General features: G+C 33.1%; 1 protein-coding gene across 4 annotated transcripts; it reads left to right on the top strand.

The window, feature by feature from the left end:
- The first annotated feature begins 11,464 nt into the window (after positions 1-11,464).
- On the top strand, positions 11,465-25,525 carry LOC140884596 (protein NUCLEAR FUSION DEFECTIVE 4-like). Of its 4 annotated transcripts, none has more exons than XM_073291393.1 (7): positions 11,465-11,576; positions 12,533-12,578; positions 14,571-14,637; positions 14,854-14,925; positions 22,547-22,941; positions 23,650-24,578; positions 24,670-25,525. In XM_073291393.1, exons 5-7 carry the CDS (start codon positions 22,603-22,605, stop codon positions 25,175-25,177), a joined length of 1,776 nt encoding a protein of 591 aa, XP_073147494.1. In that variant the 5' UTR covers positions 11,465-11,576; positions 12,533-12,578; positions 14,571-14,637; positions 14,854-14,925; positions 22,547-22,602; the 3' UTR covers positions 25,178-25,525. The 4 variants fall into 4 exon arrangements, with proteins under 4 accessions (XP_073147494.1, XP_073147497.1, XP_073147496.1 ...); XM_073291396.1 differs by having other exon boundaries at positions 11,483-11,576; positions 14,581-14,637; XM_073291395.1 differs by lacking the exon at positions 12,533-12,578 and having other exon boundaries at positions 11,511-11,576.
- The last annotated feature ends 120 nt before the right edge of the window (positions 25,526-25,645 follow it).

Genomic DNA, 25,645 nt, shown 5'->3' with positions numbered 1-25,645 from the left:
GTTACAATATTTATTTATGTTATTTATCAAACTTTTAATTAAATGTTTATTTTAAGTGTTTATACATATATGTATGGGCATATATGTATTATTATTATTAAATATTATTATATATAAAAAAATTTATTAGATCGAGTCGTTTCAGATTTTATTCCCCGGGATCCCGAGAACCGAGATTTGATAGCCTATTCTTTGACACATGCATTGCATTTATGCATTAACCTAGATATTTCTATGGTTTAGAATATGCGTTTTAAAATTCTAGCATGTTATTAGATGACATTCAAGATGTGATTGTGTTTGTATGCTTGATGAACTGATATGCTATAAGAATTTAGGAATCGATTATGCTTCTATGATTTACATGTTCTTACATGTTTGAGATTTAAGATTATTATAGCAAATAGAATTATTATGCTTAAATGATGTATATTCATGTCGTTCATACTGAGATGTATTTCTCACCGAAGTTATCCGGTTGTTGCTTTGTTTGTATGTGTGCATTGCATCAGGTTTGGGCATGAGCGAGTCAGATGTGGCTTGGATAGCTCGAGATTGAGACAGATTAGCATGTGGTGACTTCGGGCTATGAATAGATTGCTGTCAAATGCATGTTAGAAGGTGTTGGTTTAGTTTGAGCTTTGAAAACTTAGAATTGAGTTTATTGTATTGCACCTTAGAAAAATGTATGAGATTCTTATGTTCTAAACTTCATGTTTTACCTTAAATCTTGTACTTAGATCTTTATAGACTTGATTTAAGATGTTTAGAATGTTGTAAACTGGCCAGAAATGTTTAGAACAACAAGAAATGAGTTTTTGGACAGCAGACCCGCTGGGCATGTGCGGCCGCATAGCCCTGGCGCTCAAGGGCCGCGGGGCATGCGCGCCCGCGCCGCCCAAGAGGCGCGCCCGTGCATGCACCCCTATTAAAAAAAATTATTCTTTTAGCGACTTGTTTTTGCGTCGCCAAATGTCTTGGATTATTTTTGTTTTGATAAATCAGATGAATATTCAGATTTAATATTCCTTATTGTTAGACTGAATTATTGTGATTATGAGATTAGCACTAGAGGTCCTCACACATGGCCCTTGCGGTTTACTTAATCCAACTTGCTCTTGTATAAGAAAAGGAGTATGAAAATTTAATTATCCCAAAGATTTCTCAGAACAAACTAAATACGGAACCAATTCATACCCAATATATCGACGTAGGAACAACAACAATGTTATTACTATCAGAGGTTCAAAGCTTGACAATCATTGGGTTGTGCCTTACAATAAATATCTTCTTGCTAAATTTAATTGTCACATTAATGTTGAAATATGTTCCACTATTCAAGCTATAAAATATATATATAGATATATTTATAAAGGACACGACAAAATTTTGTATACATTGATTTCAAATGAAAAAGACTTCACAATTGACGAAATTAAAAATTTCCAATGTGCAAGATGGATTTCACCTCCTGAGGCAATTTGGCGAATTTACAAATTTGATCTTAACCAAATATATTTGTATGTAATATGCTTGCCAATTCATTTAGAGAACGAACAAGTAGTAACTTTTCTTGCCAATCAATCAATAACCAGCATTGCTAATAACCCTGCAAATAAGAAAACAATGTTAACACGAACAAACACAATGACCATGCTAATAAAATGAATTGCTTGTATGTTGAATTCCCTGAATATTTCGTTTGGCACAATGATTCAAAATAATGAGAATCGCGTAAAAAAACATGAGGTTATAGGTCGAATGTATAGTTCTTACCCATCAGATGGTGAAATTTTTTTATCTAAAGTTATTACTAATGCATATTAGAAAACCAACTTTGTTTAGGAATCTACGAACTAAAGGAAAATATTTCACTATATTTAGAGAAGTTGCACAAACATTAGGATTAATGAATGACGACAACACTTCTGAAATGTGTATTGAAAAGGTTGTTGCTTACTTAATGTCTGCTGATTTACGACAATTATTTGCTACCATTCTTGTTTATTGTAATCTTAAAAATCCCAAACAGCTATGGTTAAAATTTGAGCATTTTTTATCACAAGATTTTGAACAAACAGAACAAAACTCTCACTCCATATGTAATTAAACACAAAGTTTTAGACATTATAGCTTATTATCTTGACTCCATGGGGAAAAAAATTAAAGGACTTCTTATTTGTTAATGATAACGTCATGATAAGCTCTAACGACAGTCTAACTAAAGAAATACAAAATGAACGAGACATAATAATACCTACTGAAGACTTGTTAGCTATAAAACAACTTAACGAACAACAAAAATTTGCTTACGAAAAATTTTATATCATGTTAACAACAATTTATCAAATGTATTTTTCGTCGACGGTCCTGGTGGTATTGGAAAAACTTTTTTATACAAAGCACTTCTTGCTAAAATTAATTCAGCTGGTCATATAGCGCTTGCTACAACTACTTCAGGAGTAGCATCATCATTACTTCCAGGAGGACGTACGCCACATTCAAGATTTAAAATTTCTCTTGATGGTAATGACTCCAAACCTTGGAACATCAGTAAACAAAGCTTACTAAGTGCTCATCTTTTGATTTCTTGCGTGGTAAGGAACTTTCTGCTTCTTCCGCGGGCTAGTTAAAAAATTAGGAGTGAGAGAGAATATATTTAAAAAATAAGGAATCTGACTTTTATTTTTAGGAAAAAAGGAGTTGACTCTCATTAACTAAATTAAAACCTTAATTAATTCTCACTTTCTCTCTTCTCGGTCGACACACTCTTTCCCAAATTTAGTCGACTCAAAATCCACTCGTAATCCATGAAAAAAAATCAATTGTCGACCCAGAAGAAATATTCTGGGTCGACCCAGAAAATTTCTTTTTAAGGTCGACAAAGACAGTTCTCCTTTGTTGACCCAAATTTGGGTCCACCAAGGAGAACTCCCTTGGTCGACCATGACCGTGGTCTACCCATAGACCGGTTTTTTGGAACAATTTTTGTAGGCTTACATAAATTAATTAATTGTACATGGACTTCTATCTAATAAAAAAACCCAATAAGGTGATCTAATTAATTATGGGTTTCCAAAATATTAAATAAGTTGGTATGGTCCACCTTATGTGTAGAAACTCAGCCCAATTAAGTCTTCTGTGATGGGTAGAAGACTGCTTAAGTTATATATATAGGTTATGGTCACCAAGACGCAGAGAATAATTACAGAATACATACGGCACACATATTCTAGATCTCTATCCCGGTTCCCATCTCATGCAAGAATAAGGTGGTCGATTGATCTCTGTTGTCTTGGAAGATCCATAACTCCAACGCTAGATCGATCAATGGATTCTGGTACGTATTTACTGTTATTTACATTTATGATAATTTGACATAAAGTACTGGCTATTGTGAAATTTGGTTCAATCACAATTATTATTAAATCTCCAACAAGTGGTATCAGAGCCACGTTCATGTTAAATTATGAGATTTTTTTTATTGATCTGGAAATTTTCATGAATAATTCAAATCTAAATTATGAAATCAAAATCTGAAAAAATTTTGGATTAAAAAAAACAAAAATTCCCAAATTGAAGAACAATTTGGAATCCAACCCTAGATTGATAATAAAATTGGTTGCATATGGAACCAAATCCGAAAATTGTTGGTTTGGTATAGAACGTGACATCTAGGCGACTCCACGCCGCTGCTTTCCGGAAACAGCCAGAAAAATGGCCTAAAATTGTGACTCTTAGCCGCGCGATTTCTTCCGGGTTTTCAGTCGATTTCGATCGATCCTTTGCATAATGATGGTCGGAGATGGTGGGGAGATGGTTGGCTGAGGCAAGGCGACAATGGGTAGTGTTCGACGGAGTCTGGTATCGCTGGAGAAGGTGGCGGCGGCGGAATTTTGAGTTTAGGGGTTAGGGTTTTGTTCAATTTGGGGATTTTGGTTGATTTAAGTCCCTGTTTGGTTGACAAATTCTAAATCAGATTCTGAAATTCGAAAATTTGGCCTCTTATTAAATTTTGACTACCGCAATTCTGATTTATAAAATTAAATTTGACCATTTTATTATTTAATTGCATGAAATAAAATTAATTTGGAATTATTCAATATTTTATCGCTTTTGTTTATCCGATAAAATATATATGGAGGAATAATTATGAGGTATAAATATTTTATTTCTTGCATTATTTGACTCAATTAAGGTAAATTAAATTTTCTTGTGAAAATTTTTGGTCAAATTAATATTATATATCTCAAATTTGGTTAAATTTAAATTACATGTTATTAAAGTAATTTTTGAGATATGTGGATATTATTAAAGTTCAAAATAAATTGTGTTTCAATTTATGCGAAAAATAGTCGGCCCAAAAAGAAAATTATTTTTTGGCCAAATTGCAAACACGATAGATGGTTTTAAGTGCATCTAGATCTATGCAGAAAATAATGGGCCCAAGGAAGATTATTTTTCTGGACAGATTTTATGTACAATATATATCTCCATCAAGTGCATTTATATCTATGCGAAAAATAGTCGGCCCAAAGGAAGACGATTTTTTGGCCAGATTGCGGATTCGATATTTGATATTAGAGTGTGTTTAAATCTACGCAGAAAATACTCGGCCCAAAGGAAGACTATTTTATGGCCAGATTATAAACACAATATATGTTTACTTTATTAAAGTTTGTTATATCTATGCAGAAAATAATCGGCCCAAAAAAAGATTATTTTCTGGCCAGATATTACGTAGATCCATCATACGGTATTAAATTGTGTTAAATTTATGTGAAAAATAATCGGCCCAAAGGAAGATTATTTTCTTACCAAATTATAACACAATATGTGGTATTAAATATGTGATAATTTTGGGTTTATCCATGCATGCAATTGTCGGTCCAAAGAAAGGCATATTGCTGGCAGGATTTATTATCAATATTTAATAATCATGATATTTAAGTGTGCCGCTTAAAAATTGTTATTTTGTGTTCAAAGATTAAATATCAATGTTGTGTTAGGTACATTTTTATGGGCTCACCACTCGCATGCATTTATTTTATGATTTATTTAATTTAAATATATGCATGGACTATTAATTAATTGTGAGTTTTATGTTCTTTTTTGTTTTAGCATCTTCTATATCTGCCAATCTGAACAACATTTCAGTACTTAATGGTTCAAATTTCAAGAAATGGAAAGAACACGTAATGATAGTGCTTGGATGCATGGTTTTGGACTATGCGCTAAGGGAAGATCGCCCTGCACCTTTGACTAAGGAAAGTCCTGCTGATCAAAGGGGTTCTTTTGAAAAGTGGGAGCGATCAAATCGCATGAGTCTAATGATCATGAAACACTCCATTTCGGATACTATAAGGGGTGCGATTCCTGAGGAAACTGATGCCAAAAAGTTCCTTGATCAAATAGTAGATCGATTCGCTGCAAACGAAAAGGTCGAGACAAGCACTATTTTGACTAAGCTTATCTCAATGCGGTATAAAGAGAAAAGAAATATTAGAGAGTACATCATGGAAATGTCTAATCTTGTTACGCGACTAAAGGCATTCAAGTTGGAGTTTTCGGAAGCCATACTTGTGCATTTAGTCTTGATCTCTCTGCCTGCGCAATTTAATCAATTCAAAATAAGTTATAATACCCAAAAGGAAAATGGACTTTGAATGAGCTTATTGCGCAGTGCGTTTAGGAAGAGGGGAGATTGAAACAAGATGTGATTGAAAGTGCCCACTTGGCATCTAACTATCAAATTAATGGCACCAATAAGAAAAGGAAATAGATCAATAAATATATGAAGAATTCAAGTCATGGGACTTCAGAGCATATGGAGCAACAGAAACAAGATAAAGTTATCACTTGCTTCTTTTGCAAAAAGAGCGATGAACATGTGAAGAAAGATTGTCCCAAATATTTCAATTGGCGCCTGAAGAAAGACTTGCCTAAAGAGACAGTTGTCAATTGATGGTGAAAGATACATCTATATGAGAAAATGACATTCTAGCCTATTGCGCATGCTACTACTATTTTCTTTTACGCTCTATCTAGGAACTTTATTTATCATTTTGGTATCATCCTTTAGAGGTTTTCTGGTTTTATGTTTGGACAAATCCAATTTTTTTTGGTAATGAATATTTTTAATTTTTGTCTAAAATTTAAATATATTGGTTCCTCGACTTTAAAAAAAATGAGCTTGCCAATTTTATTGAGGTTGTTGACTTTGTGGGAGAGTGCATTGGGAAAGTCAACATTACGGAAAAATATATTGATGTTTATATTGTTGCACTTGATCATTACATATATCTCATGTTTAGTGGGAGTGTTTATGCATGCATAAATTTATACATGTTTGAATATTGTATATATTATTGGAATGTTGGGTAGATATTTAAGAAACCCGATGTTGGATTATTAATTGGGTTATGTGGTATTCTAAATATTTTATACTCACAAATTGGAGATCTGACATTTGGAGATGGTCAGATATACGGACTTCGAATAAAGTTGCGGAATTTTATCACTGCAAATGATCACTGGTCTAAGAAACCATTGAAGATCAATTGTGATAATATAATTACTATATTATATTTAAAGTGCAACTACAGCTTGTTGAAGTCAAAGCATATTGACATGAAGTTTTTGGTTGTGAAGGAAATAATTCAGAGTGATTGTGTGCCAACTGAGAAAAATTTTCAAACTTCATAATTGCGGATGCATTTGTTATTGGGTTGGCCACCCATGATGTTTTATGGGGCATGTGACATACATTGGTTTTGTCCATATATATGATATGCATGTCCAGTGGGATTTTGTATTCGGTTTGAGCATTGACTCATTTGACATGATTTATGTTTTTGTACAGACTAAAGTTTATTTGAATTACCCTGAAATAAAGTGATGACTTTCATTGCGGTTTAGTATCTGGTTGAAATTTTGGTATTTGACTCTTTGAGTCATTAAGAGGACCAGTTGGAAATGCGGGTTTTTATTCTTCGATCACATTTATGTGTTTCTATGCTACACATCCATACTTGATCTATGTTATTATTTATGCTTTTATTGTGATCACTGCTGGGTATAGTGATTTATAAAAGTAGCGAAAGCCTCTTTGGTTCTATATTAGCATAATCAATAGACCAGATTGTTAAAAAATATTTTGGTTTAGATAGCAAGAGCTCAATCTAGTATTTTGCATGTACAATATCCGGATAACGCCCAAGTGGGAGATTGTTGGAACAATTTTTGTGGGCTTACATAAATTAATTAATTGTACATGGACTGCTATCTAATAAATAATCCAATAAGGTGATCTAATTAATTATGGGTTTCCAAAATATTAAATAAGTTCGTATGGTCCGCCTTATGTGTAGAAACCTAGCCCAATTAAGTCTTCTGTGATGGGTAGAAGACTGCTTAAGTTATATATATAGGTTATGGTCCCCAAGACGCAGAGAATAATTACAGAATACATACGGCACACATATTCTAGATCTCTATCTTGGTTCCCATCTCAGGCAAGAATAAGGTGGTCGATTCTCTGTTGTCTTGGAAGATCCATAACTCCAACGCTAGATCGATCAATGGATTCTGGTACGTATTTACTGTTATTTATATTTTTGATAATTTGACATGAATTCCTGGCTATTGTGATATTTGGTTCAATCACAATTATTATTAAATCTCCAACACGGTTTACCCATGGTCGACCATGGTCTACCCAAAAGTTGTCGACCAAGAGATTTCAGGGTAGACCATCCATAAATCTCTTGGTAGACTGTAGAGATTTTTTTAGTTTTTGTATTAAAATATGTATAATCATGTAACATAATCGTTAAATTAGTCGATTAATATGATCTAATATATATAATCATATAATATAATCGTTAAATAAGTCGATCATGTGTTATACAATCATATTATAACGTAATCGTTAAATCATTTGAATCTTATATTAAAATATGTAGAACTCTCTTGGTCGACCATGACCGTGGTCTACCCATAACCAAGAGATTTTTGGGTAGACCGGTTTACCCATGGTCGACCATGGTCTACCCAGAACTCTTGGTACTTCTGGGTAGACCATGGTCGACCAAGAGATTTCTGGGTAGACCAGTCTACCCATGGTTGACCATGGTCTGGATCAAGAGATTATGGTCTACCCATAAATCTCTTGGTAGACGATAGAGATTTTTTTATTTTTGTATTAAAATATGTATAATCATATAACATAATTGTGAAATCAGTCTATTAATATGTTACAATATGTATAATCATATAACATAATCGTTAAATCAATCGATTAACAGGGGAGAATTCAATGTAGGGCAAAAGAGGGCCACAACCACCCCAAAATTTTTGAAAATTTTATTAGTATATATAAGTATATTTTTTTTGTTTTTATATATATTTATTAGCGCACTATAGTGTCAGATGTCAGCATTTGGCCTAGTGGTTGACCTTCAAACTTAATGTTGGCATCCTAGGTTCGATCCTCGGGCCCTTCGTCACTTTTATTTTTTATTATTATTATATATTCTCACATCCTCGGGCCCTTCGTCATTTTTATTTTTTTATTTTTATTATATATTCTCACTTTAATAGTTTAATTAGCACCATTATTTCTATTTTTTTCCTCTTACTATTTTTTTTAATTTGAAAAATTAGCACATTTTTATTTTAAACTATCTTAAAACTTTTTTATTTTTTGTTATTTATAAAGTTACAATCATATTTATCTAAGACAATAAAATATGATTGATTTTGTAATTTCTTAAATTTCATATTTTGCTCATTTTCAATATACATCTTGCTCAATTTTTAACATATTTGAATGGATTTTAAGGTTTGAGATTTTGGAATTTTTGGTAGCTGATAATCTCATTGTTTATAAGCCAAGTTTGGTAAATCCTCGGTTTTTCTTAACATTAAATTTTGGTTATGTTTTTTTATTTGATTTCGTAACTTCTTTAATATATATTTTTTATGTTTTTGTTTTGTTTTATGATGTGTTTTATTTTTTTATATTGTATTAATTTTGAATCTTATTAAAATACTTGCAAGTTGCGATAGTTTTTTTAATTGAAAAACTTACCTATCAACTTGGACAAAAACACAAACTCATGTTTACTTGTGCCCGCAAAACAAAAATTAAAGTTTAATTCATTGAATGAATGATTACATATTACTTTTTTATTGTTATTATTTTGTTAATATATAGAACTTTGGTATGTAAAACGATAGATTTTGATAGATAATCGATAATATCATTTAATAATTATTTTCGTCATTTTGTATTCAGACGCGGCCTCTCCTAACATAGAGTCCTGGATCCGCCCCTGTCGATTAATATGATACAATATATATAATCATATAATAAAATCGTTAAATAAGTCGATTCATGTGTTATAATATGTATAATCATATTATAACGTAATCGTTAAATCATTTGAATATTATATTAAAATATGTATAATCAAATGATATGTGTAATTATCGATCGAACTTGTGAAATTAGTTTATTTATATATTAAAACATGTACGATTATAGAACATACTTGTGAAATTTGTGGATTCATATGTTAAAATATGTATGATTATAGAACATATTTGTAAAATTATGGATTCATATGTTAAAAACATGTACGTTATATAACATGTACGATTATAAAACATACTCATGAAATTAATGAATAAATTATTAAAGCACGTGAAATTATCAATGAACATTGGACAAAATTGTGTAATTACGGGTCAAAATTGTGTAATTATCGGTCAAACTTGTAAAATTAGTTTATTCATATGTTAAAATATGTACGATTATATAACAAACTTGAAATTAGTGGATCCATATGTTGCAACATGTACGATTATATTTCAGCATTTATCAAAATTATGTAATTTCATGTCAAAATAATGTAAATATTGGCCAAACTTGTGAAATTAGCAGCGAAAAATAATTTTCCTGTCTAATTTTTCTTGACAAATAGATCTGATAAATATACAAATAAATGCATTACAAACATACCTGTATTATGGAATTGATAATCAGCCCAAATATAATATACTTGTGAAATTAGCGGATTCATATGTTAATACTGTACGATCATATAACATGCCTATGATATTAGTGGATTATATGTTTAAACATTTACGATTATAGAACATACTTGTTAAATTATTGAATTCATATGTTAAAACATGTATCATTGTAGAACATAGTCGTGAAATTAGAGGATTCATATATATTATAATATACTTGTGAAATTAGTAGATATATATGTTATAAATTGTGGATACTAATGTTATAATTTGAACGATTATATATCAAACCTCAAATTCTTCAATTTGAAAGAAACTAAATATCAAAACAATTGCCAGTAATTATCAAACATATCACAGGCTAAAAAAATCTAAACTCAGTTACAAGTCTATCATCTAACTTTAATAACAGGTGATGACTGTGCCTGGATAAGCTATATTAGGACAAATGCTCACGAATCTTCACTGTACAATTAAAAAGAGTAATGACATTATTAGTCATCTATCAATGCTAAACATATTACACATTAAAAATATGATAACATATTGTTTAATATGGGCTCTGAAATCATCATACATTAGCAAATCCATATGTTAAAACATGTATGATTGTCAAACATAGTTGTCAAATTAGTATATTCATATGTTCAAATATATACGATTATAGGTCAACATTGGTCAAATTTGTGTAATTATGGGTCAAAGTTATGTAATTATCGACAAACTTGTGAAATTTGTGGATTCATATGTTAAAATATATACGATTATAGAATATACTTGTCAAATTATGGATTCATATTTTAAAAACATGTACGATTATAGAACATATTTGTGAAATTAATGGATTCATATCGTAAAATACATACGATTATATGTCAACATGCTTGTGATATTAGCGAATTCATATGTTAAAACAAGTGCGATTTTAAAACATACATGTGAAATTCGCGAATTCATACGTTAACATGTACGAATATAAACATACTCGTGAAATTAGTAGATAAATTTTTAATACATGCAAAATTATCAATGAAAATTGGACAAAATTGTGTAATTATAAATGTTTTTTTGGATGCACAATGCTTTTTTTCGCAGCGCACGATGCTTTGCGCGCTGCGGAAGAAAACAACTTTCCGCAGCGCAATGCGGAAAATTCTTTTCACAGCACTTGGTCAACCCATGCTTGGGCGACCAAGAGCTGACCCAAACATGAGAAAGCTTGGGTTGACCCAAGTTTAGGTCTACCCAAGATTTTTTATATTTGGGTCGACCGAGATCTTCTCCACCCAAGCTTTCTCATATTTGGGTCGACCGAGAACAAAAGTTGGATTAAAAAAGTAATAAGATTTTTAACTTTAAAATTTTATAATTTTTTTTAATAACTTAACCAAGGTTATATATGTAAATTAAAGTTAAGTTTCAATCCCTTCTTCCTAAATTTCACCTTCTTCTGCCTTCTTCTCTTTCGTTTACCAAGTGCTCGTCTTTTGGTCTCTCGCGTGGTAAGGAATCTGATTGGGATTTCAAAGCTTGGTCAGGTCCGTTCTTATCTTTTTTTATGTTGTTACCCATATGACGTTCTGTATATGTATTTTCAGATATGCTTCATTTCCTCTTCTCAAATTGTACGTTCTTCTGTGTATGTATTTTCATATCTGCTTCCTTTTTTCTTCTCAAATTTGATTTTTATTTTGTCTCTACATGTGCTTAATTTAAATCAGGAAGTTTATCGGCTTTTTATTTCGAGGTTTGACAACTTGAAGGTGCTATATCTTCACACGTATATAGATCTTTTGATTTGGTTTTACATCTGCGATTTTGTTTGCCTGAGAAGCGTACAGAGAAGACGCTGTACATAGATCTGTGTTGTGGTTTTTAGATCTGTGTTGTTTTTGGTCCATAGGTCTTTACAATGGAACAACTTCTTACCATTCTCTGCTCCGATTTTTTATATAGTTTTATGGCAGAGAATATTTTGTATATAGATATGCATTTTTAAAAACAAGCAGATTTGTATTTTTGTTTTTCCCTCTGTTATTTTCTCATGTTTCTGGGTTTCTCCCCACGTGCTTTACATAAATCTGTTTTCCTGCTTTCGAAACTAACCTAATACTTATGGTTATGGAGAAGATGTTGTACATAGATATGTGGTGTTTTTCCTACCTCTTGTTCGTTTGGTCGACAAGTATTTACCGTGAACAAGGCATTTTCTACCCTCTTGTATTTTGCTTTCTCCCAGCCTTGTGTTTTCTGATTTGGGTTGGAAATTTTTCCTCTCGGGTTCGTTCTTGTAGCCTTCTCTGCTCTTTTTTGTTCTCACGCCGCATTTATGTTCTTAGATTTGTGTTTCTTTTTGTTCGTAAGTAATTTTTGTTCTGTTTTCTTCCTACGTCGATAATGACTCCTTTTGTTTCTATTCCTACGAACCATCGTTTTTTCTTCTCTGGTTTTTTCTCACATACTCTACTGTCTTCTATTTTTTTTACTGCTCCAGGAGGGAAAAACATACAAAAAAAACCAAGGATTGCTCCAGAAGATAGGTAATTTCCTTCTGCCCTGTTTTGCCTTCGTTCTCTCCTATCTTTTCCAATTTTTCCCAACTGCTTATGATTCCTTCTCTGGACAATCTTCTGCACAGTGTTTCTCTTCTTGGGACTTCAAAGCTTTGTTTGGATTAGTTGTTTTCCTCTTACTCTTGATATGTGCATGTTTTTTTCCCTCCAAGATATCTACGGTCTTATTTCTTCAATTTGACCTTCTCTTCTCCTTGTTTGTGTTACTGCATCCTAAGCTTAGGGATTCTTAAAAATCTTCATCTCCCCAGTGCCTATTACTTGCATGTGAAATAAAATATATCACTTTAAAGTTGATTACCGATACATAGCAAAGGACATTTTGAAGAATAAAATCCACCAGGTTTTGCACTTGTTCTTGTTATGTGTTTTTTCCGTTGAATTTGATTAACTTTGGTTAAGTGATGTTTGACCAGTGTCGCTAGCGCTGTATGGATTGATGCTGAATTGTTATTGACATATGTTTGATGCCCATTAATTAATTAATTAAACAACTTTCACTTAGATTGTACAATGTTGCAGATTAACTGTAAATTTATTATATTTTAACTACTTTTAAATAAGAGAAAGATACCACACCTCTCTTTTCATTTGGCATTTATTTATTATTAATTATTAATTATAATTTAGTACTTTTTAAAAATAATTATACGTAAAAAATACGCTGAATTTTCTTTTTAAAGCCATATCAATTGATTCACGCTCAGGAATCGTTTTTCAAAGTTGTATAAAGCTGTATATTAGTGATAGTTGAATAAATTTAGATATTTATTGAATCTTCATAAAATTTGGGAATTAATGCACTAATTGGTAATTATATGCCTTACTATTTACCTAGTGAGATTTTTAACAAAATAAAAATAAAATAAAATTGTGCTATAAAATGTAATTTCGGAAAAATTCAAAGAATTTGTGGGTCCATTTCACGTGAAGTAGTAGACCATATTATTTGTATGTCACCTCATGCATTATCCACACTAACTGCAGCCTTTTGATTGTCTCCTAAAAAAATTCTGAAATCTACTTCTAATAAAGCGTCAATAATTTAAAATGGTCATGTTTCTTTCTCGTTGCGTGTAAGAAAGAATACACGTGTCTTTGCGTTTGTTTCTCCACTGTTTGGAAGGAAAACATGGCTCACTGTAATTGGTTCACTCCTAAATCCACAACCGGGGCCTGCAGGGGCACCTTTTTTCCCATTCTCTTCACTAAAGTCGTCTGCTTAGAATTTCTTACTCTACCCATCTACTTGCTCTTGAGTTCCCCTGCTCCAATTCCCCTGGTTCGCTTCTTTTTCCTGGCTCTGCTTTCCTCCCTTTGCTTTCGATTTTTTATATGTTGTTTTGCTTATACTTATATCTGCTGTTTTGTTGTTAGGTTAATATAGCAGATATAGATGGTTGTTGATTGCTTAAATTGTTGTTACCATTAATTGGTACGATTTTATTTTAGGAATATCTTTTACTCTCACTCAAAAGATCTCTATCTTTGATTCACATACTTTGGTGTCTGCTTTTGTGATGTGTACATTCTTTTCGACTATGTTGGACTTCAGGAGAGTTACTACACTAAGAACATTGAAGTTTTCAACGGGGTTCTTTTTTTATTTTTTATTTGATGCAAAGGTTTTACAAATTGCCGTTTTTACTATGTTACTTCTGCTAAAGAGAATTACAAGAATTCCTATGCTGCATGAATGACTTATTTTATTTCCAGAAATTATTCAAAGACAAGAATTTACTTTAGATTCATAACTGTACTTCTTGTTGTTGCATATGCTTGTTTGACTTTGTATTTCAAAGTTTCGGCCCACTGATAAGTAATAGTATTAATTACTGGAGAACACTAGAAACCCATAACAAAAGCACAGAAGAAAAATACCAAGACCCCACATTTTTACTGCTGATCCGATGCAGACCTAAATAATTTTTTTTTGTGCTTTCCTACTGATTGAATCAGATATTTCCAGATCAACTTTGAGAAGATTTTCCTGTCGAGGAAACACCAGAAAACCCAGGTGTCTAAGGTACACTTCGAAAATCATCTTAAACTGTGATATATCTCAGTATCTATAAATGCAGTTATGATCATCTCACTTCTGATTTTAATTTTCATTTACCAAATTCTTTTAAATACGTACCCTTCCATTTTGCAATGATTAGTACAATTAAAAACTGAAATTCACCTAATTCATTGTTTATATTAATTTTATTTTGAAAATGATTGGATTTCGTTGTACCAGATTATACATGCTACACTTACCAAAGGTCAACAAATAAATAATCTTCAGCTATTCGACTCTGCTGTTTTATAGGTTTGTTTTTGGCCTACAATTATATTGCAAACAACTTTTTCTCTATATGCATGTTCTCTTCTTCAGTATTCTGCTCAACTTTATTATTAAACTATTACAATTAGGTTTTTCGAATACTGTGCTGTTCTGTAGTCTCTAAGAAAATTAAACTGACGAATACTTAGGTTACACTATTTTACCATGTTTTTTCTCACCTAAAATAAGTAGTCTACTAAATTGAAGATTACTTTATTCAGTTGTTTTCACCAAAATTAAACTTGCATATATATAGGATTTAATAATTTGATTAATATATTTCCTTGTTTAGTTTAACGAATGAAACTAATAATAATGTCACAAAGTGGAGGACATGTTTTAGATGTTAATAAAAAAATAAAATCTCACAAAAGGAACATGGTTGCTTAGAAAATCGTAGAGTAGCAAAAAATACTAGAAGAAGGGAACGAAGACAAATGGCATTCCTAAATACAATTAACAATGAAAATTTCGAGAATGACCCATTAGGCTATATAGTCAGCATCCCAGATTTACTGCCTAATGTTAAAAACTGTAAATTCTGGGATGCAAAACGCATTTACCTAGAACCACCAATGTTTAGTTGTTCACTCGGGGAAGTCCAAACCATGCAAAGCCCGTGTGTGTGTGGTTTTTTTTTTTTGGAAACTAACAGAATAAATATATTAAGAGGTCAAGTCCAGAATAATAACATTCGAAATAACAGTAGGAGAAGGAACAAAACTTCCTACTAAATCAGGCATAGAAGCAGTCCCACTAGCTAAAGCATGGGCAACCTGATTCGCTGATTGACCGCTTAAATCAGTGTTATATAAATCTACTGGCAAGCGTACCAGCGCAATTAATAGTAAAGTGGACAGAGAGTTCAAGTATCGATCTCACAAGGACTGCAGTCAATTCTCAAGAATTAATTATTTTACTTAATCTAGACAAAATCATAAAGAGAAATTTGATTTAAATAAAATAAGAATATAAAATAAAAACTGCTTAAGAAATAAGAATTAAAATAGTTTAAAGGAAAATTTAATTAAAACGAGACAACCAAGACACACGTAGGTACCGAACAAATCATGTAACATGTAGCCGATTCAGGACTCAGATTTTTAATCTTAAATTACGGGAATTCTCCTATCTTGTTCAAAGGTCTATTTCTAGAACAATCAAACCTATTCAAATATTGACGGATTAATCTTTCGTAATTCTAATCAAATTTGAATGCATTATATATTTATGAAAATTCAGTTTACACCCAAACCGCACACTGAAATCGAATTCTATTTCTAGTCGATTTTACCATGTGTTGATTATCAAAGTGATCAAAATCAATACCTCGTCTGTCGACTTGGAATCGATTAACATGTGAGCAAACAATTGATCAGACTATCCACAAGACAAATATGAATCTAACAATCAATAAAATAAAATCAAGTCTGAAAAATCCCAAATTAACATCAAGTTTTCTACATCAATTTGTTCGGCCCAATCACGCCGTCTTGGTTGAAAATAAACTACTCAATAATTGAAAACAGAAATAAAGAAGAAAAGAAGAAAAAACTCTGATGGAGCGTCTTCCAAGTCTTCAATCGTCCTCCTAGCCGCCTCCTTCTGTCTGATACGTTCCAACCCCTAATCACGTTCTGAACTCTTTTATTTATATGTCGTTGAAAGCCCATAAAATAAAGTCCGAAAAATTAAGAATTTTAATTTCCGAAATTTTATATTTCTGATTCTGCGACATGAACGGACCCTGGATAAGGGTCCGTGCCCACCTCCGGGTGCCCTCGGCCTCAAATTATTTTTTTCCTTGCGACATGTCTGGATCCCGTGCCACCTTCGTGCATGGGTCCGTGCATACATATGTGCCAGCGCGCAGTTTTCTTAAAAAAATCATATCTCGAGTTCTAGCCGTCGGATCAAGCCGAAATTTGGACAGCAACTTCAAAACATCTTGAACTTGATTTTTAACGGTGGAGATTGGATTTAGGTCTCTTTATCATTAAAAATGAATTTTTGACCATAGCTGCTCCGTAATTTATGCTTGTGGCTCTTCTCTTGCTCCATAAATCATGATTTCTTTAATATTTCTACAAAAATCAACAGTGAAATGCACACACATGCAATAAATCATGTAAAAACACACAAAAAACAATATGAATGAACACAAAATAGACATAAAAACAACACAAAATAATGCACACAAAATGCACTTATCAACACCCCCATACTTAACTCTTGCTCGCCCTCGAGCAAGACATGGAAAAACAATTTGCAAACAGCGACATAAGCAAGAATGAATCATGAACAATCATAGCCTCAGATAAGTTTCAACTTCCACAACTAAAAACCACAAATACTTCTAATTGTCCACAATACACTGTTAGTTTAACGTAAACGTGTGTGTGCCACGTTATTCCAGTTTCATGCAATTTCAAAAGAATCTGTCCTAAGAATACTTAGTGACCTATGATAATTCAGTGCAAGTGTCACAATCCAGCACTCTTCATCCCAACAATCCCAAACAAAAACATGCACTTTTTTGAGATTAATTACGCAATGCCGGATTTTGCACGAGGTTTTTTCAAGCCCCAATAATTACCCGCAAATTTAGCTATAACTAAGATAGGATTCGAATTTCAATCCTCTCGTCTATAGCCCGGACTGAGCGACAATCTCATTCAACCCAAAAACTTAGCCATGGAAAAATGAGTAGGATTTCAATCATTTTCCATGCCCGGATGAAATTGCTATTTTAAAATTTCATAATTTTTAACCCCATGAAATTCGCATACTTAGTCAAAAACAGAGGATTAGGATTTTAATCCCTTGCTCGTAACCCGGATGGAGTTAACTTTAGTTTCAACCAAAATTTTTCAAAAAATTTTAGAGGTACGCCCAAGATCATACATGCAATGTCTAAAATCATCGGGAATCTAAAGACACTATCATGATCAACAAACACCAATTGCTGTGCAATTGTCAAGCAAACACGAACTTCATCAATTACATCGTTACACTACACCAGTCTAACATGCGTGTTAAAAAAGATTCACGATTCAACCAACAGTTTCTCATGTTCAATCAAAAGCAACATTTTTCTAAATTTTTTTTTTAACAATTCCATCATCATAGGCCAGCAGTCATCATTCTACTTATTCACACAACACAAAACATAATGATATGCATGATTACGAACTATATGCAATAAACTAGACCAAATGAATGCAAAACAACAAAACAAACAAAACTAATCTACCCCCATACTTATTCAAAGAATTGCTCTCAATACTTCAGAAACAATGAACAGAATGCACAACGAACAAATGAAAAAAAAACAAAAATAACACTCCTCTGGTCATAAAAATCATCTTCATCTTTCTCTTCGGCAGCATCTTTTGGGATGACAATAGCAGTCTGGATACATTAGTAAGGCACGGCAAACTGGATTGAGAAAGAAGCAAAAATAAAGAAAAATTAAAATAAAAGAGCAAGGAAAATAACACTGGGTTGTCTCCCAGTCAACGCTAAATTTATAGTCTACAACCCGATTATGCAGAAGCAACCATTAAAGAGCGGCTGCCGCCTATAGTAAGAATCATACGACTCTACGTATGAGTCTTGATTTCCTACGCCCTCAAGCTTGGCGTGATATTGACATGGTAAGCTCGTCAGTCCAGCAATACTTTTCATGAACTGATTAGTTTGGGAAGGGATCTGGAATTCTGGCTGAAGCTCATAGAGAATGTAATGTTGTGGAGTTGGCGTCAATGGCAAGAACGGATCTTCTAATGGTGTGCATGTAAAGACCATTGACGAGGTCATATCTGTCTCCTTGTATGTTTCTTTCTCCTCCACTGTCATGTTTGACTCCTCTTGAATTAAAAATTCTTCAAAAATTATTTTTTTCATGATTTTGCGCAATTACTTTCATTCTCTGCACAGATCTCAGAAAGTGGTTCTATAAAAAGCGCAATATGTTCATTCAAAAGACTCAAAGTGTTGATGCGGCTTTCTAAGAACAATGTTTTCCAAATGAGTCACATAATCTTCAGAACGCCCTATACACGCTTCTTGATGCACAGGTGGTTGGTTTGAAAATTTTGTAGAGCTGATATTTGGAGGATATTGGTGTCTCCAACCCTGCAATGAAGGATCACAATGCCAATGGTAGTCGAAATCGGCCATATCATGTAACAAGTGCATCGCATAGAGAGTCCAAGTATCGATCCCACAGGGACTGCAGTCAATTCTCAAGAATTAATTATTTTACTTAATCTAGACAAAATCATAAAGAGAAATTAGATTTAAATAAAATAAAAATATATATAAAATAAAAACTGCTTAAGAAATAAGAATTAAAATAGTTTAAGAAAAATTTAATTCAAACGAGACAACCAAGACACACGTAGGTACCGAACAAATCATGTAACATGTAGCCGATTCAGGACTTAGATTTAATCTTAAATTACAGGAATTCTCATATCTTGTTCAAAGGTCTATTCTAGAACAATCAAATCTATTCAAATATTGATGGATTAATCTTTCGTAATTCTAATCAAATTTGAATGCATTAAATATTTATGAAAATTCAGTTTACACCCAACCCGCGCACTGAAATCGAATTCTATTTTTAGTCAATTTTACCATGTGTTGATTATCAAAGTGATCAAAAGCAATACCTCCTCTGTCGACTTGGAATTGATTAACATGCGAGCAAACAGTTAATCAGACTATCCACAAAACAAATATGAATCTAACAATCAATAAAATAAAATCAAGTCTGAAAAATCTCAAATAAACATCCAAGTTTTCTACATCAATTTGTTCGGCCCAATCACGCTGTCTTGGTTGAAAATAAACTACTCAATAATTGAAAACAGAAATAAAGAAGAAAGTAAGAAAAAACTCTGATGAAGCGTCTTCCAAGTCTTCAATCCTCCTCCTAGCCGCCTCCTTCTGTCTGATACGTTTCAACCCCTAATCACGTTCTGAACTCTCTTATTTATATGTATTTGAAAGCCCATAAAATAAAGCCCGGAAAATTAAGAATTTAATTTCCGAAATTTTATATTTTTGATTCTGCGACATGAACGGACCCTGGATAAGGGTCCGTGCCCACCTTCGGGTGCCCTCGGCCTCAAATTATTTTTTTCCTTGCGACATGTTCGGACCCCGTGCCACCTCCGTGCATGGGTTCGTGCATACATATGTGCCAGCGCGCAATTTTCTTGAAAAAAATCATATCTCGAGTTCTAGCCGTCGGATCAAACCAAAATTTGGACAGCAACTTCAAAACATCTTGAACTTGATTTTTAACGGTGGAGATTGGATTTAGGTCTCTCTACATTAAAAATTAATTTTTGACCATAGCTGCTACTTCCTCCAAAAATCATGATTTCTTCAATATTTCTACAAAAATCAATCCGGAGAGTTAAATGCACATATATGCAATAAATCATGTAAAAACACACAAAAAATAATATGAATGACACAAAATAGACATAAAAATAACACAAAATAATGCAAATAAAATGCACTTATCACTGATCTTCTGGCAAAAGAAAAAGTACAAGATGAAACATCTCGAGTGAGAAATTTATAGTTCAATTATTCTTTAAAATTTATATTGGGAGAACAATTTTTAAAAACATTTCATAGATTTTTTTTACAAAAAAATTATCCAAACATATGCTTTAATGTTTTTTAGTTATAGAAATACTTAAAATTTTTATCAGATATCTGTCTAAACAGAATCAACATTTTTATCAAATTTATTTTATTAATTAATATTTTTCTTCTCTTAGTTTACCCGAAATAAATTTCATATTTTCACAATAATAACATTTCTAGCATGCATCTTGTTTAGACTACAGCTTTCTGTATTCTACAAAATTCATATATAATAATATATCTTAGTTATTTATGGGCCGTGTATTTTTTTCTGACTTGATAAACAGAAGTTTACCAACATTAAAAATAACTAAAAAAAGAAAACATGTGTGGAACCTCTAAAACCTCATAAATAATTTAATAATAAAAGAACATAGATAATAGATAAGATCCACTTAAGCTATTTTCCGTGAAGAAACTGAATAAAGAGATGGACGACATTAATTGACATAGGACATGAATGTATTTATAGCCATCTCTTGTTTGGACTTTAGTTCCATATATCTCGAGATGCATATCAAGTTATGGTATTAGATTATAATTATATAATATCACTTGTCATCTTGCGTACATTTAATGTAACTTAATTTAGAGCAATCATGTCCACCAAGAAAACGTTTATTTTCAAGTTTATATACGAAATTATAGGTGCCAAATCTCTATATTTTAATTATCATTTGGCTAATTATAGATCTTGTAATATAATTGACGCCTAGAGTGACCCTTGGGTGCACACTTCAAGGAGTATTTGATAAGAATTCAAATAGTGTGACCTTTTTCCATATCACAAAGGTCCTTTTCTTCCCTACCTCTTCAGACTTTTTGTCCACCTTTTTTATTTTCTGTCTCATTTATATTTAATAATTTAAAACAATTTACACACCAACTTGTGCAACCGGGGGTCCTATACTCTTTGTACACTTCCTATTTCTCATTATTATTATTCATTATAATTTAAAATATTCCATGTGTATTATGCAATTCCCTCTACTCGAGTCTTGGTATGATTATGATCATTTGAAAAGTTCAAGAAAGGGAATATCCCATCGTCCTCAGATTATTTTTATACGCAATTAATTACCTCTTATCTAATGGTCAATAATTTTATGCTGATTAATAAAGAGGACATCATCGTCTTATTTAAATAATTGATTGAATAAATAATAACATAATAATAACAACAATAATAAACACAAATGGTACACTTGTATTAACATGTGATTTTTAAAGATCTTCGTGTGGTTGCTGTTTGATCTCATTAATGAGCTCTCGAAAAATGGGCACGGGTGGATGAATTGACCCAGATAGGTTAAAAGTACCTGAATTAAAACGTGCAATCAGTAACTTTATTAAAATTTCAATTTAATTACACCACTAGATCCACACATGGGATATTTGCCATAGTCAACAAATAAGAATAAATGTTATTTATATTATTTTATGAAATGAACATACAATAGCTACAATTCGGTGCACACATATTTTGTTATGTAGATGAATCGAACATGACAAACTTTGTACGACATATTCGATATTAGTAAGTCGAATCTAACTCGTGATCATGGTTCAACGTATTTTTTTAATTTATCGCGGCTAAAATTGCATTGGATGATTAAATTTATAATGACCTGATTTGAACTGACTTTTGGTTATACAAATGTGATTAGAACTCTTTCTTATAAAGTTATCATTTCCCAATTTTTAGAATTTGGACAATTGCTTTAATTGCTTATACAAATGTGATTACAACTCTTTCTTGTTGTAAAACATGTGTACTTTTGTGTATGTGGTTGGCACTCTGTAATACGGCCTCCCAACTGTTACCTACTAACACACCCATCATTGTCGTTCCACCCCGACGGCTCTTTGTCATCTTTCATATTTATTTGATAAGGGTCAATAGAACGGCCTCTAAATTTGCTATATACACCCATTTCAGAATTCCCAACTGGAAGCACTTGGCTTTTGATTGGCGCAGAAGAAGTTTGGGAATCGATGATGGGTTACTTCAGTGAAGGGATCCGTTCTTTTGTCAATAACAGATGGTTGGTGTTCGTGGCTGCAATGTGGATACAATCATGTGCGGGGATCGGGTATTTGTTTGGCAGCATATCGCCGGTGATCAAGCGTTCTTTGAACTACAATCAAAGGCAGGTGGCGAGATTAGGGGTGGCGAAGGATTTGGGGGACAGCGTCGGATTCTTGACTGGGGCTTTATGTGAGAGTTTGCCGTTGTGGGCTGCTCTACTTATTGGTGTGATGATGAATTTTGTTGGGTATGGTTGGGTTTGGCTCATTGTGTCTGGGAGAGCTCCTGTTCTGCCATTATGGGCTGTGAGTACATATATTCTCTTTTTATGCTGTTTGATCCATGATTTTATTTCAAGTCGTTGGATCATGGATCTGTTTTAGATGTTGAGTGCAAGGTGTTGTGTTTTTATCTTAAACTGTTCAAGTCCTTTGACTTTTTGATTTGTTGACTTTTCGCGAGATTTATTCGATTCATCTGAGTGTTTTGTGGATCATGCTGTTTTCTGTGGTTCTATTGTGATCGGAGTCGTTCGATACTATTATTGATTCAACCTTTTGAATTCATTTGTTTTCCAAATGTTTTTTTTCTGATGATACTTGGATGAGTCCACCTCTGGATCTCACGTTTCTTCTTTAATTCGCAAAGATGTCATTTTTATATTTAAAAAAAGTAACTTGATAGTGAACTTTGGATTTATCTTTACAGACGGATTACTGATTTCCATTTTTTTTTAATTTGATAATTATCTTTAGGCGGTTTTATATTTGCCTACTCCAAGTGCAGAGTCTTGCTTTAAAAAGACTTCATACATATGCAAGAGAACAGAGTTAATTTGTTCATGTGGTATCTTAAAGCAGAGATAAGCTCTGTTGCTTACTGTCGTTTGTAATTGGCTATTGACTCAAGTCCTTTTTCTTTACAAAATGAAGGCAAAGCACAACTTTTTAGTAGCTAGAAATTTTTTGTTTAGGATTGAGCAAGTTTAATCGTTATCATCTGTTCATGTGTAGATGTGCATTCTTATCTTTGTGGGAACCAATGGCGAGACCTATTTCAACACAGCAGCACTGGTTTCCTGCGTGCAGAACTTCCCTAAAAGCCGTGGTCCTGTTGTGGGAATTCTTAAGGGTTTTGCGGGATTGAGTGGTGCAATCTTGACTCAAATATACGCACTGATGCATACCCCAGACCACGCATCGCTCATATTTATGGTTGCGGTTGGGCCAACAATAGTGATCATTGCTCTTATGTTCATTGTCAGGCCTGTTGGAGGTCACAAGCAAATACGGTCATCCGATGGGTTTAATTTCTCAGTTATATATGGCATATGCGTTGTTTTGGCTGCTTATTTGATGGGAGTAATGTTGGTGCAAGATATAGTTGATTTAAACCAAACCATAATTACAATTTTCACTATCATTCTACTAGTTATTTTGTTTATTCCCATTGCTATTCCGGTGACTCTGAGTTTTTATCGGGAGCCAAAATTACCTGTCGAAGAGGCACTTCTAACTGAATCTGAAAAACAAGAGGCTGGCAAATGTGAAGATGATGGTCAAGACGTCATATTTAGTGAAATTGAGGATGAAAAGCCAAAAGAGGTTGACTTACTTCCTGCTTTAGAGAGACAAAGGAGGATTGCCCAACTGCAGGCAAAGCTAGCCCAAGCAGCTGCAGAAGGTGCTGTGAGAATCAAGAAACGAAGACCACATAGAGGGGAGGATTTCACATTATTGGAGGCATTGATAAAGGCAGATTTTTGGCTTATATTTTTCTCTCTTCTACTGGGCTCGGGTTCTGGCTTGACTGTTATCGATAATTTGGGTCAGATGAGCCAATCCTTGGGTTATGAAAACACCCATGTATTTGTTTCGATGATCAGCATTTGGAACTTTCTTGGTCGTGTAGGTGGTGGCTACATCTCTGAGAAAATTGTTAGGTACCTTGTTTCTATATTTTTCTCTCAACGTGTATGTTTACAAATTGTTATGTATTTTTTCTCACTACAATTACCATATACTGCAAAACAGGGACTATGCATATCCAAGGCATGCTGCCATGGCCGGTGCCCAAGTGGTAATGGCATTCGGACATTTCTTCTTCGCAATGGGCTGGCCCGGGGCAATGTATGTCGGAACTCTCCTTGTCGGTGTCGGATACGGAGCACACTGGGCAATAGTGCCTGCAGCTGCCTCAGAGCTTTTTGGGCTGAAAAAGTTCGGTGCTTTGTACAATTTTCTCACTCTAGCAAACCCGGCAGGTTCATTAGTATTCTCAGGTTTTATCGCCAGTAGCATATATGACAGAGAGGCAGAAAAACAAGCTCACAATGGTTATCATGCATATCACAGTATGATGACTTCATTTTCAAGATTCCTATATCTCGAGGAACAACCAAAGTGCCATGGTTCCATTTGCTTCTTCGTAACTTTCTTGATCATGTCTGGATTTTGCATCATTGCTGCTGTTTTAAGTATGGTGCTCGTGTATCGAACAAAGATAGTGTATGCTAATCTTTATGGAAGATCTCTACGGTAAACTAGCTGCGATTTCTGTTCTAAACTGGGAAAAAAGGTCGGCTTTCTGGATCTGGAGATGGCCAAGGTTGAGCAATAAAACACTCCTCTCTGGTAGAATGTTTGGAACGAGAAAAGAGCATGTTAGTTTGAAGGGATATAGTTGTTTTTATCGCTATTATCTTTATATATATGCACGTATCTGCTTCATATTTTTTATCGCCACCAACTTATGGTTGGCGTGGGATGCGTAGTATGCTTGGTGTTGTGTCTGCATGTTTTTTATTATTTTGTTTGTAATATCGAAATTATTTGGCAAAATTTTGAGCTTCTGTGATGTATCCTCACACGCTATGGTTTTGATTTTATATTGCTTGGGTTTTATGCATTATGATTCTCTGTAAAATTGCTATCGTAAAATTTCTTTAAACTGCTGGCTCTTTTCTAGTTTTTCTCGAATCAATTGAAATAATCTGCCAATCAGGAGAGT

The sequence above is a fragment of the Henckelia pumila genome, chromosome 2 (genome assembly GCF_033568475.1).
Source record: "Henckelia pumila isolate YLH828 chromosome 2, ASM3356847v2, whole genome shotgun sequence".
Classification (NCBI taxonomy): domain Eukaryota; kingdom Viridiplantae; phylum Streptophyta; class Magnoliopsida; order Lamiales; family Gesneriaceae; genus Henckelia; species Henckelia pumila.
The sequence above is the reverse complement of the archived record's forward strand: the minus strand, read 5'-3'. Positions and strand labels throughout refer to the sequence as shown.

Excerpts from the sequence above, each read along its gene's own strand:
- LOC140884596 (XM_073291393.1), top strand. The coding sequence starts at position 22,603 with ATGATGGGTTACTTCAGTGAAGGGATCCGTTCTTTTGTCAATAACAGA. Across the intron at positions 22,942-23,649 it reads CTGTTCTGCCATTATGGGCT|ATGTGCATTCTTATCTTTGT; the intron begins GTGAGTACATAT and ends GTTCATGTGTAG. Across the intron at positions 24,579-24,669 it reads ATCTCTGAGAAAATTGTTAG|GGACTATGCATATCCAAGGC; the intron begins GTACCTTGTTTC and ends ACTGCAAAACAG.